The following is a 15409-nucleotide window of genomic DNA, read 5'->3' on the forward strand; positions in this document are numbered from 1 at the left end:
TGGTCCCATTGATAGCAGATGGAAGAAGAGGCAAAGGGTGACGCTGCAGTGGTGGAGAGAGACCCGGCTGGTTTCTGCCTTCTGTCTCTTGCAGACAAAAATGTTTGAAAAGCAGGGACTGTAGCTCAATGCCATAATGAACATCTGGAGATATTCACCTGTATGACTTGAACAGGTTTCTGGAAAAAGTGTCTTGTAAGGAGAAATGCAGAATAGCTATCCATTGCAGTGCCTTTAATTTTTATTTTAATAGATTTGTACCGCGCCCTTTCCCAATTACAGTCAGGCTCAGGGCAGCTACCAACAAGGACAACAATCAAGTTAAAATATAATGCTATAAAAATTTAAAAGCTTTCCTTCCTTTCTTTCTCTCCTTTCCTGCATTTTAGGTCCGCATTCTTTATGCTTGCGGTTTCAGCGTTCTCTTAACCAGCTTTACTCACACTGCAGTCGACAATATCCTTCTGAAGCTTGTAAAGTTCAAAGTAGGCTTTTTGCGGCTGGGGAGAACTCAGAAAATTCATCCAGACATACGGAAGTTTACTGAAGAAGAAATCTGCAGATCTGGGTCTATTAAAACTGTAGCCCAGTTGGAGAAGTTGTATGATAGTCAAGTAAGAAAAAATGTTTGTCAGTGTTTAGAACTTCTCAACAATGTATCTCAAAGAGAGCTGCCTGCAAGATGAACAGCTAGCAAGCAAGAAATTTGGTTTGGGTCTTAGACCTCAGAGAGTTTAAATTGGGTAGTGAGGCCCTAGCAAACTTTAGTCAAAGTGTATGGTAAAGTAATTGTTCTTACTAGAATGAATTGTACAGAAAAGAAATAAAATGTTCAGATGGTTCTAAGATATCAATATATTCTAGTTTCCTGTGGTTGGATCCTGTAACTCTGTTCTGGTAATAGTGGGGCCTTTGTCAGCAAAGCTAGAAGAAGCTCTTCCACTGACCAGCGAGAGGCTGGAAAGTTCCATTCCATGATCAGAGCTTCACTTGTGGCTTGTTGGATGCGCCCACCGGTATGCCAGAGCATGCGGGCCTGTAATTGTAAAGCCCTTACTGCTAAGATGGTGCGAACAGTCTTGTGGAGAGCTTGGCCATCCATGAAGCAATCCATGAACTTTTGGTTCTGTGGAGAATAGCGGCCTCCAAGAATATACAAACTGGTTAGCCTTAAGTTTGTTATCTTCAAAATGAGGAAATATTAGTAGCTGTGGTTTTACCTCAAATGATTCTGATGTGCAAGAGCCCCATCGTTTATAAATCCCTGCTTTTGCTTAATGTTTCTTGAGTTTTAATATTGCAGAACTAATGGAAGGTGCAGAGTTAAAACTTACCCTGTGGATACAAACTCCCCCCCTTTTTTTGAAGAATTCATAGTCTGTATCACCCCAAAGTCTCAGTGCAGATAAAAATAAAATGTATTTCACCTAATTTTATTGTATATAATGAATAATTTTGCATTGTTTAGACACTATTCTGAACTGTGAAAATACTTGTGAATTTTCTCCGGTACATGCAAGTTAGTCCAAAGATGAAGGTTTGCTAAATCATGCTTTCTTGTATTTTTTTTTCCAGCCAATAGTCGCAACAACTTGCATGGGAATAAACCATCCAATATTTACTCGGAAGCGGTTTGACTTTTGCATAGTGGATGAAGCTTCGCAGATTAGTCAGCCAGTCTGCCTGGGTCCACTCTTCTGTTCGCTAAGATTTGTGCTGGTGGGCGACCATCAGCAACTACCCCCGCTCGTGCAGAATGCAGAAGCAAGGTAATCTGGCTCACTGCTGGCGGAGACTAATCTCTCTAACAGTATTAACGAACCCATTTGTAAGCCAGTGAATTTGACAGGCTCCTTTTTCCAACAGGGATCTTGGCATGAGTGAAAGCTTATTCAAGAGACTGGAACAAAACAAGAATGCTGTTGTGCAGCTAAATGTACAGTACCGAATGAACAGGTATATGGAACTGCCACTTGGTGTCTGGTCATTGCAGACTCCCAGATGTTCAGATCTGATCCTGTTTTGCTTTTTCAACTCTAGTAAAATTATGTCGCTGAGTAACAAGTTGGTGTATGATGGCAAACTGGAATGTGGCTCTGAGAGGGTGTCCAAAGCTGTGGCAGATTTACCAAATTTAAAAGAGCTGAAATTGAAGCAGGAGTATTCCTCTGAGACGTGGCTCAAGGAAACGCTGGATCCGAACAACCCTGTTTGTTTTCTTAACACGGAGAAGGTAGCTATCGCTTGCTCTCCCTTCAAAGACCGATCTGTTCCGTTTTTGAATTCAATCTTACTCTGTCCAGTAGAACATGGAAAGCAAAATGCTTTTGAACTGTCATATTTTGGCACGATATCTACTTGTTTACTTATGTTAAAGACTATACAAAGTTCACGGTGTGGTGTAGTAGACATAGTGGGAGACTTGGACCCTGGACGACCTGGGTCTGAATCACCGCATCTACTGTGGAAACTGACTGGGTGGCCCTGGGTTCGTCACAAATTCTCAGCTTGGCCTGCTTCACAGGGTGGTTGTTGTGAGAAAATGAAGGGGAGAATTGTATTCTAAGCTGCTTTGAGTCCCACCTGTATGGAGAAAAGTGGGACATAAGTAAATAAATGCAAGTTAAGTGCCTACAGGCAGTTTTTCTATTACAAGCAAATATAATGCATGTTTTTTTTCCTAATTCCGCAAACAATATTGGTTTTTTTTAATGTATTTAAATTTAGGTTCCAGCACCAGAGCATTCCGAAAAAGGTGGCATAAGTAATATGACAGAGGCCAAATTAGTGCTCTTTCTGACATCGATGTTTATCAAGGTATCTATCTTGCATTCACTATTTGGAGGAAAAGGTGTGCTTTTTTAATTTTTAAAAATCATTCTGAACAATAAATCTTAATAAACCAAGGTGGGTTGTTTTTTTTAGTCAGCCCTTTGCAGTTTTATATGCAAGCTAATGTGGGAAAGGCTCTTCTAACAGTGTGAGTGGATTTCTTAGCATACAAACAAGTACTTCCAGAAGTGTACCATTCATGCTGGCCTACCAGCATTGACACAGATGTTGCCTTTGCAATGGCTAGCCATATTAAATATTTAGTTTAGTTCACTATTTAGTGGAATGTAGTATTTACACCCCAATAAGCTTCGATCATTTTGATTAAAAATATGCCTTTTGTGATTGAAAAAGATTTTTAGGTAGCAAAGGGATATCCATAATTTAAAATATATTTAAGTTTTGTTTAGGGTCCTGTGCTACCATAAATACTGTTTTTACATGTATCAGGTATGTGTGTCAACCATTTAATTAACCTTTGCAGTTGCAAATATAATTTTTAGCATAGGTCTCATTTGACTTAGTTTATACCTAAATAACTATTTTGTGTTTATGACATGATAATTTTCTGAAGGGTTGATTGGTAAAGTATTCTCTAAGGCAGGGGTCTCAACCTTTTTGAACCTGTGGGTGCCTCGAATTCTGACACAGCGTGGTAGACACAACCACAAAATGGTTGCTGCAGGAGGCGGAGCCAACCACAAAATGTCAGGCAGTGAAATTATGCATATCTCCAATGGTAACTCTTCAGCATGCCTTTCAAAATGAACATACTGTTTAAAAATATTTTCTTGCATACACACAGCTTGCCTTCATTCACACAGTGAAGATCTTTGTTTTTATGGTAGCAGCTGCTGCTGCTGAAGCATTTTCTTTAAAATCTACACAGCTGATTAGAGGCCCTGCAGGGCAAAGGCTCAACCTGGCCTCACCCACTTTCCAGAAACCCTTGGCAGGCACCACGCTGAGGATCCTTGCTCTAGGGCAGGGGTCTCAAAACTGCGGCTCCAGAGCCGCATGCGGCTCTTTGGCCCATTGAGTGCGGCTCTCCGAACTTGGTTCAGAGCCCCTGGTCTTGCGCCCGCTCGCGCCGGCAGCCGGGCTGCAGAGCCGGCGCGCCTGAGAGAGAGAGAGAGCAGGCGCGCTGTCTCTCCCCACCCCCTGCTGAGAATGGCTGGGTCCCCCTTTTCCTTGCCCTTAATGGTTGGGACGCTAAAGCCTCCCTTCCCCTCTAGCCGTGCGATTGCTGGGCGGGCGGCTCAGCGGTTTCTGGCTCCCCCCCCGCCTATCAGCTGTTGGGCGGGGCGGGCTTCCTTTGGTAGACCTCCGGCTGAGTCCCATTGGGAGGCCATGTCTACTCACTGGCTTTCTTGGCGGTAGACCTGGACTCCGAGGAGGGGAAAAAGTCCCCCTTCAGAGGCCAGGTCTACCAATTGGCTTCTATGGGCCTCCGGAGGCCAGGTCTACTGCCAAGAAAGCCAATGGGTAGACCTGGCCTCCCAATGGGACTCAGCCGGAGGCCAGGTCTACCAATAGGCTTTTATGGCGGTAGACCAGGCCTCCAGACGAGGACTCTGGACGGGGAGGGGGAAATGACAGGGACTTACAATTTAATTTTTATCAATAAATAAGATCACTATTAAGTATGATATCAAGTTTTATTCTGTGTACCTATAGTTTAATTAAGACTTAAAACTTTAATTAAAGTTTATTAAGTTAATAAACAGTGTACCTACCTATATAGTTTAAGTTTAAGAAATTTGGCTCTCAAAAGAAATCTCAATCGTTGTATTGTTGATATTTGGCTCTTTTGACTAATGAGTTTGCCGACCCCTGCTCTAGGGTGATTTTTGTTCCTTGATGTAAGTCCTTGTGTTATCTTTGTGTTATCTAGGCTGGCTGCAAGCCATCAGATATTGGGGTCATATCTCCATACAGACATCAGTTAAAGATAATCACAGACCTCATGACAAGTTCATACATCAGTAAGGTTGAAGTAAATACTGTGGACAAGTACCAAGGAAGAGATAAAAGTATCATCATTGTCTCTTTTGTAAGGAATAATAATGATGGAAATGTAAGTAAGCCACATTTGGGAACTGTTGAGCCATTACTCATTTTTTCATAGTTTAGACTTAATTCAACTTAAAGTTGTCCTTGCCTAGATAACACAGAAGTTAGTAGTAAAAGAAAAATATTAAATGTTCATGTTTGCTAAAATCAGAAGAGTAAATACACTTCTACAATGATAAAAAAATTTCAGAGTTACTGTATAGATGGCTCCTTACTCCAGCAAAACTTAAATATATCTATAAAATCTTCTGTTCATGATGCTACAGATTCTCTGATAATATTGGGTCATACCTTCCCATATGGTAGAGTTGCGCAAAAAAAAAAAAGCTTCCTGGCAACTGGAATGTGATGAGATTAACCAAGTATTTTTTAAAAATTTAGCACCTGATCCAGCATTGGTTTTATTAAATGTATTTGCAGATCTGACTTTGGTATTTTTCTTCTGCTGATAAGATTGTTTTATTGTGTGTTACATACACTTGCATAGAATCATAGAGTTGGAAGGGACCACCAGGGTCATCTAGTCCAACCCCTATCTGGTTGCCGTGTTAGCTGCCTTCGGTTTAAGGAGACAAGGTGGGAGATATGCATTTTAAATAAATCCTTTTTTTTTCAAGAGCAAGGATCCAAATGACTTCAGACTTATCCTAATGACTTATCCTAAAGGAGCTCTGGATTTCAGCCACAAGACTGAAAGCTTGGCTGTATGAAAGGTCTCTTTCTTGCTCGGAACCACCAGCTTTGAAATCTTCAGTTGGGCGTGAGCAATCAGTGTTGCTCGGGTCCGTAAGTTTAGAACTGACCCCGATGGGACACAAACTAACCGATTAATCGGATCCGAAAACAAAAAAGAGGAGTTCCTCAGAACCGTCCTCTAAGAAGGCTAAATTTAAGACCAAGCATCTTGTGTTCCTTGGAGAGGCCCTGCAGCATGCTTGGCATACCAGTTTTGAAACAGTGGATAGCAGTCTCTTCTTCAAAATCCAGTACATATGCAGACTTTGAATGTATCTACGGTAGTTGTTGAGTTGTGGTTTAATTTTTTGGCAGATAATGTATGGTCAAGAATATTTTGTATTCCTTTTGTAAATGGAAACGAAAAGAGCAACTTGCTATTCTGGTCTGATGGTCTTCAGTAGCACCTGTTTGAAACATAAAATTCCATTTAATTCTAGCTAGATACAGAACCTTAAAATCAGGTTGACTAGGGAGGGGCTGTGGTTCAGTGGTAGAGGCTCTGCTTTGCATGCAGAAAGTCCCAGGTTCACTCCTGAATTCACTTGAAAGGACCAGGCAGTAGGAGCTGTGAAAGACCTCTACCTGAGACTCCGGAGATCTGCTGCCAGACTGGGTAGACAATACTGACCTTGATGGACCAAGAGTCTGATTCAGTAAAAGGCATCTTCATGCATTTATTTGTCTGCCCTTGCTTTTGACAGGTTGGAGAACTTCTGAAGGACTGGAGACGTCTTAATGTTGCTATTACAAGAGCCAAACACAAATTAATCATGCTGGGTTGTGTGCCATCCTTATGCCACTATCCTCCTCTAAAGAAGTTACTCTGCCATTTGAAGAGTGAAGCTATGATATCCTTTATATATATATATATGTGTGTGTGTGTGTGTGTGTGATAATCTTTTTATCTACATGCAATTATTTAACAGGATAAGATTTTTTGTATATGCTACAACGACAATGAAACATTTTTCTAGCACATACTTATTTTTAAAAAACCCTGTTATTCAAATATGAGAGGCTTATAGTGCAGTCAGTGCAGGTCTAGGAAGAATGCACCTACCTTATGTCTGGTGCTTGACGGAAGTTGTTGGATGCATGATAGAATCTGCAATTAGTTAGTTATTTCTGTCCAGCTGTACAATTCTTGTACTGTCCATGCACGAATGATGTGAATATCTCCTAAGGTTGTTAAACTTGTCGCTAAACTTTTTCAGTGATGTTGAACTCAGATTTATTGAAAAGTTAAACATACATTGGTGTGAGCACATGATGTAGTGAGGGTTGGAATTCACCCTAAAATTCCCTTCTGGGTATAGTATAACTTAAAGCTTTTAAAACTTTGTGGGGAACTTAATAGTCAAGTTTTAAGAAGACACTGACCATTTCCCCCCTTTACATACTGTGAATCATGGTGATCCATATTGAGTGTAATATCAGATGTTAATTTTATCCAGTGCCAAAATTTTAAAATGTTAATGTATTAATTTACTTCATTTGTACCCTGCCTTTCTCCTCAATGGAAGCACAAGGCAGCTAACATCGTTCTCCTCTCTTCCATTTCATCATCACAACCCTGTGAGGGTAGGGTAAGCTAAGAATGTGTGACTGGCCCAAGGACATCCAGCAGGGTTCTATGGCGGAACGCAGGTTTGAACCTGGGTATTTCAGATCATAGTCTGACTCTAAGCACTACACCAGGCTGGCTTTGTACCTTCTCTGTCTCATACATGTTACAAAATATGTTTTCCTCAACATCTCTCACATTTTCAGTCTTCCTTTAGGGGCACATGAATATGCCTTTCGGTGTAACCTCCTGTGATATGAGTTTAGGACTTCACGGGGAAAATGTTTTTCCTGTGCCGCTGCCATTTTTCAGTCACACTAGAAGCTTGAAGGCACCATATTGTCAACTCCTTTTGTTCCCCTTGGATGAATTGTGTCTGTGACGTGAGCCAGCCAAAGCTACGCCTTCTGTGTTCTCATTGATATCAGTTTGAGGAGGGGGGAGGGGGTTGAATGCGTGCTTAGTTTTCCCACGAATGTTAATAGGAATTCTCAAATGCCTTAAATTTGACTGATTGTCTTTTCTATATATGTGAAAAAGTCATCTTGGATGTGAATCTCAAGTTGTCGTTCATCTTTCTTCCTCTTGTTGATTGTTAACAAATTTAGGGTCACTGGGTTGGATACAAAGATCTTCAAATGCCAGGATCACAGATCTGACCTTTGTTTACCCTTCTACCCTCTAGCAATAGTTTCCAGTCCTGGGAAAGTCAATTCCCAGGGTTGCGAGACAAGCTGGCAGAGAGCGGTGAAGGGGGGAAGATGGGCAAAATCATTCCCTCTTGCCTCGTCTGTTAGTGGAGAAAGGTTGATTTTGCCCCCTCCTCACAGCAGCCCGCCCAACTACATGGTTATTATACTACGTGAGTCCCCAAACTAGAGGGATCTACCTTCTCAGGGTCAGAAAGGGATGCTGAGGGGGAGAGGAAAGTTGGGGAAAGATAACAGCTGCCAGTGCCTTCTGCTGACCGATTGGTGAATCCAACCCATTAATTCTTGCCACTTCTGAACAAGGCTGTTTAAGTTACTGTTAAAATGTGATGTGAATATCCTATTCCAAGAAATGTCTCTTCCCTTCCCAATGTGCCATTGTCATAGCAGATTTTTTATTTTTTTTATTTTTTACTCAGAGCTTTTGGGGGAGAAGTTACTAGTTAGAGTAATAACTTAGTGCATCACCCCCTCCGAATCAGCATTGCAGAATAAGTTCCTCTTCTGTATGAATTGCTCCTTCCGATTTGGTATAGACTAGTGACTAGATTTTAGTAAGAATTTAGTAAGCATGTTTGTTTGAACCGTTGAAATGCCAAACTTCTTAATTGTTGAGGAAGAAAGAACTACAAATTCCAAATGCATTATATATTCTATTGCCTTCTTGATTTTAAAGCCGAGTACAGATCCACTTCACTGTGTTTCATAAATACCTCTTAAATAGGTTATCTGGAAAACTACCTCATCCTGCAACTTTTAACTTGGAAATATGTTGGTGCTGTTCATCATGTTTGTTCACAGTTCCATTTAATAAATCCACTTCTATATTTAATATGTATAATTTTTTACTTGTGTGCCAAGGTCTTAAATTCTCATTACTTTTTGTATTGTAATAAACTTTGTCATGCATTTGTAGTACAAATTGTTTCACCGTGTTTTAATTTATATGTATTTAAAGCTAAACTTCAACTTTACTAGGCCTAACAAAAATCTCCTTTGCACATGGATACTAATCTTATTGTTTGTGATTAATGAAACCAGGTTGGGAGGTTTTTGTCAACCTGTGTCCACGCGCATATCTTCCAGGCTATCAATGAGCTACAAATGACTAACACAAATAAGAAACATAGAAAAAGCTTTTCTGAGCTAGTAATTTCTAAGTATCTGCATGCCTGCTTTGCAATCAGTAGAATGTGATCCTTAGCAAACTTACTTGGCAAACTATTACTATATGAACGTGTCCAGAGGAGGGCAACAAAGATGGTGAGAGATCTGGAGACCAAGTCCTATGAGGTGGTATAGGCATCTCTATTTCTATTTATTCCAGAGAAATTAACCTGATCACCAAAGCTGAAAAGCCGCATCAACTTGGACAGGGGCTATGCTCTTCTCCCTTGCATTGGCCATAATCAGGGGCAAGATAAATAAGAATCAGAGTTGGAAGGGACCACCAGGGTCATCTAGTACAACCCCCTGCACAATGCAGGAAATTCACAACTACCTCACACCCGGCTACTCCATGCCCAGAAGATGGCAAAGAGGCCCTCCCTCTCATGATCTGCTTACGGTCATAGAATCAGCATTGCTGGCAGATGGCCATCTAGCCTCTGCGTAATATATATTTCGCATAGATCGTCTGTGTAGCTTGGGGACATGGAGACTCCACCCATACCAGGCTACTGAGATTCATGAAGGGCATTCTGTGGGAACAGACTAGTTAGAACCCACTTGGAGGGCTTTTTCAGCAGCTGCCCCGGATTGTGGACTTTCCTGTCCCCCTGGAAGCAAGATCTTGAGTCCATCTCAAATACACTTTTTTTTGTGGGGGGCGGGGGAGCATATTTGAGTTGGACTGGAGAGATTGTGCATGGAATGATTCTGCCTTTGATTTTGATGTGAATATGTATTTTATGGTTTCATATATAGTGCATTGCTTTCAGTGGAAAGATGATGGAAGTGCACAGAATAGGGAAGTATCTTGCTCTTTGTACTTGAGTTACTGCTCCTACTTTAATGACAGACGCTATACAGGGTAGATAACATCATTATATGAATGTATCCGTAATGTAATATCCATGCAGCAAACGTACATGTCAAAGATGTGCCTGACGGGTGTGAAGTTGGATGATGATTCAGAAACTGGAGTTTTACTTTCTCGGGGCCATGGCAGTGTATTAAGACTATTTGGATGGATGTTGGACCCACCTTTCAGGACCAAGAGGTTTAGGGGGATAGTAAAAACCACATTCAGCTTGCACTTTTTTGGGTTCTGCTCAGGATTTCATCCTATGTGGCGGTGAAGTCTGCACTCCCAAAAAGAACAGTGTTCCTATTTCACCCAGAGGCTAAGTGTTGATATGGTCAAAATGACCTTCCTTGATTAGATCTGAAGTTAATTCTGTCCTGCCCTTATATCAACAGTTGAGAGTGTTCCTCACTGATTTCTCTTTGGTTGTCCTTTCCAACTGGTATGTTTCCTACTGTACCTTTTTCTTGAAAGTTTGGATGGTACACTTCATGCATCTGAGAAAGTGAATTTTCATAAAGAGATTATGCTGGGTTAAGTTTTGTTAGACTTTGCTACTGGAGTTCTGTTGAATATTCAGAGAAGTCTGTGTATGATGAGATTCAGCAACAAGGCTGCCAACGCCAGACTGGGATATTCCTGGATATTGGGGGTGGGGCTTGGGAGGGACCTCTGCAGGGTATAATGCTATAGAACAGCAGTTCCCAAACTTTTTGAGTCATGGAGCACTTTTCAGGAGAGAAATTTGGCATGGAGCACTAATTTTCACCTAGCACCTATATACTCATATAGCACCTATATGAGCCCTGTGGCGCAGAGTGGTAAGCTGCAGTACTGCAGTCCAGGCTCTGCTCACGATCTGAGTTTGATCCCTACGGAAGTCGGTATCCGGCTCAAGGTCGACTCAGCCTTCCATCCTTCTGAGGTCGGTAAAATGAGCACCCAGCTTGCTGGGGGTAAAGGGAAGATGACTGGGGAAGGCACTGGCAAACCACCCCGCAAACAAAGTCTGCCTTGGAAACGTCGGGATGTGAGGTCACCCTGAAGGAAGTATAAAATCTCAATTGGTTTGGCTTATACTGTATATCACAACAGTTAAGCACATAAGCTAAAATAGCTTATAGGGAAGGTATGTTATTCAGATTTTATGGGCACACATATTATTAAAGATACAATCGTATAATAGTTAGCACTTAAAGGGATGTATGTATAAGCTTTAAATGTTTAGGCCAGAAAAAATCTGACTCTCCTCGAAGAACTCAGCAAGAGTGCAAAAGTTCATTAGGTAAGACAGAAGTTTAAAAACCATTCCAAAGATTAGATCAGACTTCTTCAGCAGGACGAAAACATCCCAAGAGGACAGTTAATTGGAAAGGGCATGCCAAAATAAAATTAGAAGGTATAAGGTATATCTCAGGTGAGTTATCTCTAACAGGGTGAGCAAAACCAGGAATCTCGCCAGTTATAGAGGTTGGCATAAAAATAGTTGCCCAATTAAGTTAATTGGTAAGGTGACGTCATGAAGCCTGCATGAGCTCGTGGGGCATGCACAAAGAGCAGACAGGTGGACAAAACTCAAAAATGTATAAATACTGCCATGTGTTGCATGATTTTTTTGAAGTTTTATTTGGCTGTCTTGAGACAGAGCTCTTCCTGCTAGCATATTAAAACCTCTTGCTTCTAAAGAAATAACCCGAGTTGTCCCTGTTGTTGGTGGGTCTGTGCCATTGAACGGGGTCTGGCTTTTGCATCCAACAACCCCATGGGTCAGGAATGACCTGCTGCTTGCACAGGGGACCTTTACCTTTTTTTTTTTTTTAACTTATATGCTAAACCAAATGACAGTAGTATTTCTCTTTCCAATCTCTTCACGGAGCACTAGGAGATGTTTCGCGGCGCACCAAGGACTCCACGGAGCACAGTTTGGGAACTGCTGTGGAGGGTGAAGCTGCCATTTTTCCAGGGAAATTGCTCAGTATAATCTGGAGATCAGTTATAATTCTTAAAAAAAATTTTTTTTTAATTTTCTACAGTTAACATAACATAAAAACAATATCCAATACTAAAAATAATAGTAATAATAAAAAAGACAAGTAATTAACAATATAATGACTTCCCCCTCTCCCTCTTCCGTCTAAAAACAAATTGTATAAACTTTTGCTAACGGAACTAATCCCAATATTTTTTTTAATTAACCTATTCTTATCATATCTAACAGTATTAAATCAATACCTAATATAAGATTAATACAAAATATATTTTAACTAATATATTCTAGTCCTATTCAACATTATCAAATCAATACCTAATATAAAATTAATAAAAAGAAAAAAAAAAAGGAATTAGATCAAAACGTGTTCTTTAAACGGTCCCATTCAGAATTGAATTTTTAACAGTTAAGTGAAATGGTAAAAAATACAGACAGACAGACACCGTTATTTGAAGATATTTAGATGTAATCAAAAATATATTAACTTCCCCTACACCTCCCTCCATTTCCGTTAGGAATTTATTTTATAAGTCTTCCCTTTCTCCCTGAGATCAGTTCTAATTGCAGGAGGTCGCCAGGCCCCCACCTGGAGCAACGACTCCGAATCCGTTGCAACCCTAGCAACGACTCCGAATACGTCCCAGCGCCCTTTGCTCGCACGGAGGCCGAGCCTGACCTCTGCCCCTCCCGCGCACGGCGGCGCCGGCTTTGGCCAGGCCGGCTGCGAGGCCTCGTTGGTCCTCCCGCCACCAGGGGCGCCGGCGCGAACGAGGCTCGGCGGGGAGGAGGCGGAGATGGAGAACGGAGGGGGCTGGCGAAGGGCCGGGAGAGGAGGGAAGGCCGGGGCCACGCCGAGCGGCTCCGGCAGCAGCTGCTCCTCTTCCTCCTCCTCCTCGCTGGCCATGGGTAAGAAACAAGGCGGCGGCGGCGGCGGCTGAGGGGAGCGAGGCCGCCCTTGCCCCTTCCCTCCCCGGTGTGTGTGTGAGGGGGGGGGTCAGTGGAGGCTGAGGCCGCCCTGGATGCAAAACAACAGGTCTACTCGCGAGCAGCCCTCCACTCTCTGCAGCGCCATCTCTGTGTGTGTGTGTGTGGTGGGGAGTTGCCGTTAGTTCTTGAGGGGGCGGCCGCGAGGGGCTGCCTTCCTTTCCGTCCCCCTCTTTCTCGAGGCCTGCGGGAAAGGCCTCTCCCTCCCCGGCTGGGTTTGCCCACGAAACCTGGGCCTAGCAACGGCAGGCCTTCGAGCTGGTCGCGCAGGCAGGGTTTCTGCTCCAGTCATCCTAAAGGCGGACCAGGGTATTTCTTGGAATGGCTCCCCCCGACCCCCATCCCCATCCCCATTTTTAATGGCCCTGAATTTTGTCACTCTGAGGGTTTTTTATTTTGAATGAATGATCATGCCTGTACTATTGTATCAGTTCCCAATGACAATAACACCGTAGGAGGTTAAAAAGGGCAAGAGTCCAGCAGCACCTTAAAGACTAACAAAAATATTTTCTGGCAGGGGATGAGCTTTCGTGAGCCGCAGCTCACTTCTTCAGATACCACAGTAGGAGGTTGATAGTTCAAACAAAAAGCTTTGTTTATTAGGCCCAATATACACACCGGGTGAAAATTGCCCCAAATGCGCAGGACGATTCACACGGACATCAAAGGAGTGCGAGCACGGATATACTCTTTGGTAATGGGAGGGACAAAAGACGAAATACATGGCGTCAATACGTAGAACCAATAATAGACATTTAAGGATTTGAATACCCTATTAGAGATTCGGAGGCGTTACATAGAAATGGTGATCTCATTCTCACTAATGAGCAGTGAAGACCCTCATGGTCAGGTGCTTTTCTATTTGATCCTAAATTACTGCAGTTCTTCTTATCTTGGACCCTGGCAGCTGCCAAGGCTAACTAAGAGGGTTCCTAGCTGGTTGTTATCTCTGGAAAACCAGCTTCTGCAAGCATACTAAAGACATCTATGGATTCTTTAATTAGCTTCTAACTAAGGAGCAACAGTGGGCCTCTTATGCTTGAGGCCTGTAACATATGCAAGTGCTTGGTGTAACTATACAAGCCACCTCTAATATGCTGAGTGTGGCATGTTCGTGAGTGCAGATATATTTTATTGAGTACAAAGAATATATTTCAAATCAAAGAGTACATTTCCAATACATTTCCCATAGCATATAATGATTTCAGGCATTACATGAATGGCATTTTGGCAACTGGCTGAAGCTCGGAAACCTACAAGGTGGAGATTGTGGTGCTTGATTCTGTCAAGAAATGGGGAATCCCACTTGCGTAAACTCCTGATGCGAAGCAGTGCACAGGGCCAGGGTTCAGGAAAGAAATAAACCGTGTCATGGCTTCATGTCAGAAAAAAAAGGCTTTTTTCTTTTTTACTGAGAGTGTGGTTATGCTTGGTAATGTGATGTTGTGTCTACACACCAGTTGCCCCTTCAGCTATCAGCTGGGGAGGGAAGTTCTTCACGAAAGAGGCTACATGTACTCTAAAGAACAAAGAGCCTTAAAAGATTAAGCTTAAAGATTAACATGTTTGTTATCTCAGAAGTTTTCATGAGTCAGACTACACTTTGTCAGATGCATGAAGTGCACATTGACTCACGAAAGCTTATGGAATAATGTGTGTCTTTAAAGTGCCACAAGATTCTTCGTTGTATTGGTTGCACCATGGGGTTTTAAATAGTTCTTGGCTATGACTATTTGGAGTCATAACAGCAGGTAATGGATTCCTTCTGCTTTCCATCACTTCAAGTGGAAGCAGCTTTTACTCTTCTAAATGGACCGCAAAACTACCAATACTACAACAACAATATAACAATACAGTCTCCTTTATTAGCATAAAATCAAAACATGGGGTGTCTACATAGTGACATAGAATTGTTGCAGTTGAGCATTTCTGACAAGGTGAGAACATAGATAAAAATATGATAGAATTAGTAAAAGCCCTCTAATTAACTTGCTGGCGAACATTCACAGCAAGTCTCAGAAATTGTGCCACTTTCTCCAATGTAACAGGAGAGTGATTATTCACTAAAAAAAGAGCATTAAGAAAATCAGGGAAATTTGACTTTTTTGTCAAAATAGGGCCTAAAAATTTGCTGCGAATTTCTGCATAAAATCTACAGTGGAATAAGACATGTGCAATTGGTTCAATACAGTTATTACCACAGGGGCAAAGACCCTCTGAAAGGGGGATTTTCCGAAATCTTCTATCCAAAACTGCAGATGGCATGACATTAAATCTGGCCAGGGAAAACGCTATGTGTTGCTGAGGGTCGTAAAGATGGTACAAATACGGCGTAGGCTCATATATATTAAAGGAAATCCCTAAACCTAATGGGGAGCAAGTCCTGTTAGCAGCACTATTGAGATTTTGAAATCCAATCTCTAATAATCTGTGTTTTATTGTTTGAAATGCTTCTGTATCCGAGAGCATAAACAGCGAATCCAATGGTAAAC

At 41.9% G+C, this 15409-nt stretch overlaps 1 protein-coding gene across 1 annotated transcript in view; it reads left to right on the forward strand.

Annotated features, from left to right (window-relative positions):
• DNA2 (DNA replication helicase/nuclease 2) overlaps positions 1-15409 on the forward strand; it is a 39896-nt gene that overhangs the window by 16964 nt on the left and 7523 nt on the right. Inside the window, exons 14-20 of the mRNA XM_056850518.1 lie at positions 390-614; positions 1576-1769; positions 1867-1956; positions 2041-2233; positions 2728-2817; positions 4727-4909; positions 6345-6514. Of these exons, the coding sequence (XP_056706496.1) occupies positions 390-614; positions 1576-1769; positions 1867-1956; positions 2041-2233; positions 2728-2817; positions 4727-4909; positions 6345-6514 (1145 nt within the window). The remainder of the gene's footprint in view (positions 1-389; positions 615-1575; positions 1770-1866; positions 1957-2040; positions 2234-2727; positions 2818-4726; positions 4910-6344; positions 6515-15409) is intronic.

The sequence above is a fragment of the Euleptes europaea genome, chromosome 5 (assembly GCF_029931775.1).
Source record: "Euleptes europaea isolate rEulEur1 chromosome 5, rEulEur1.hap1, whole genome shotgun sequence".
NCBI lineage: Eukaryota > Metazoa > Chordata > Lepidosauria > Squamata > Sphaerodactylidae > Euleptes > Euleptes europaea.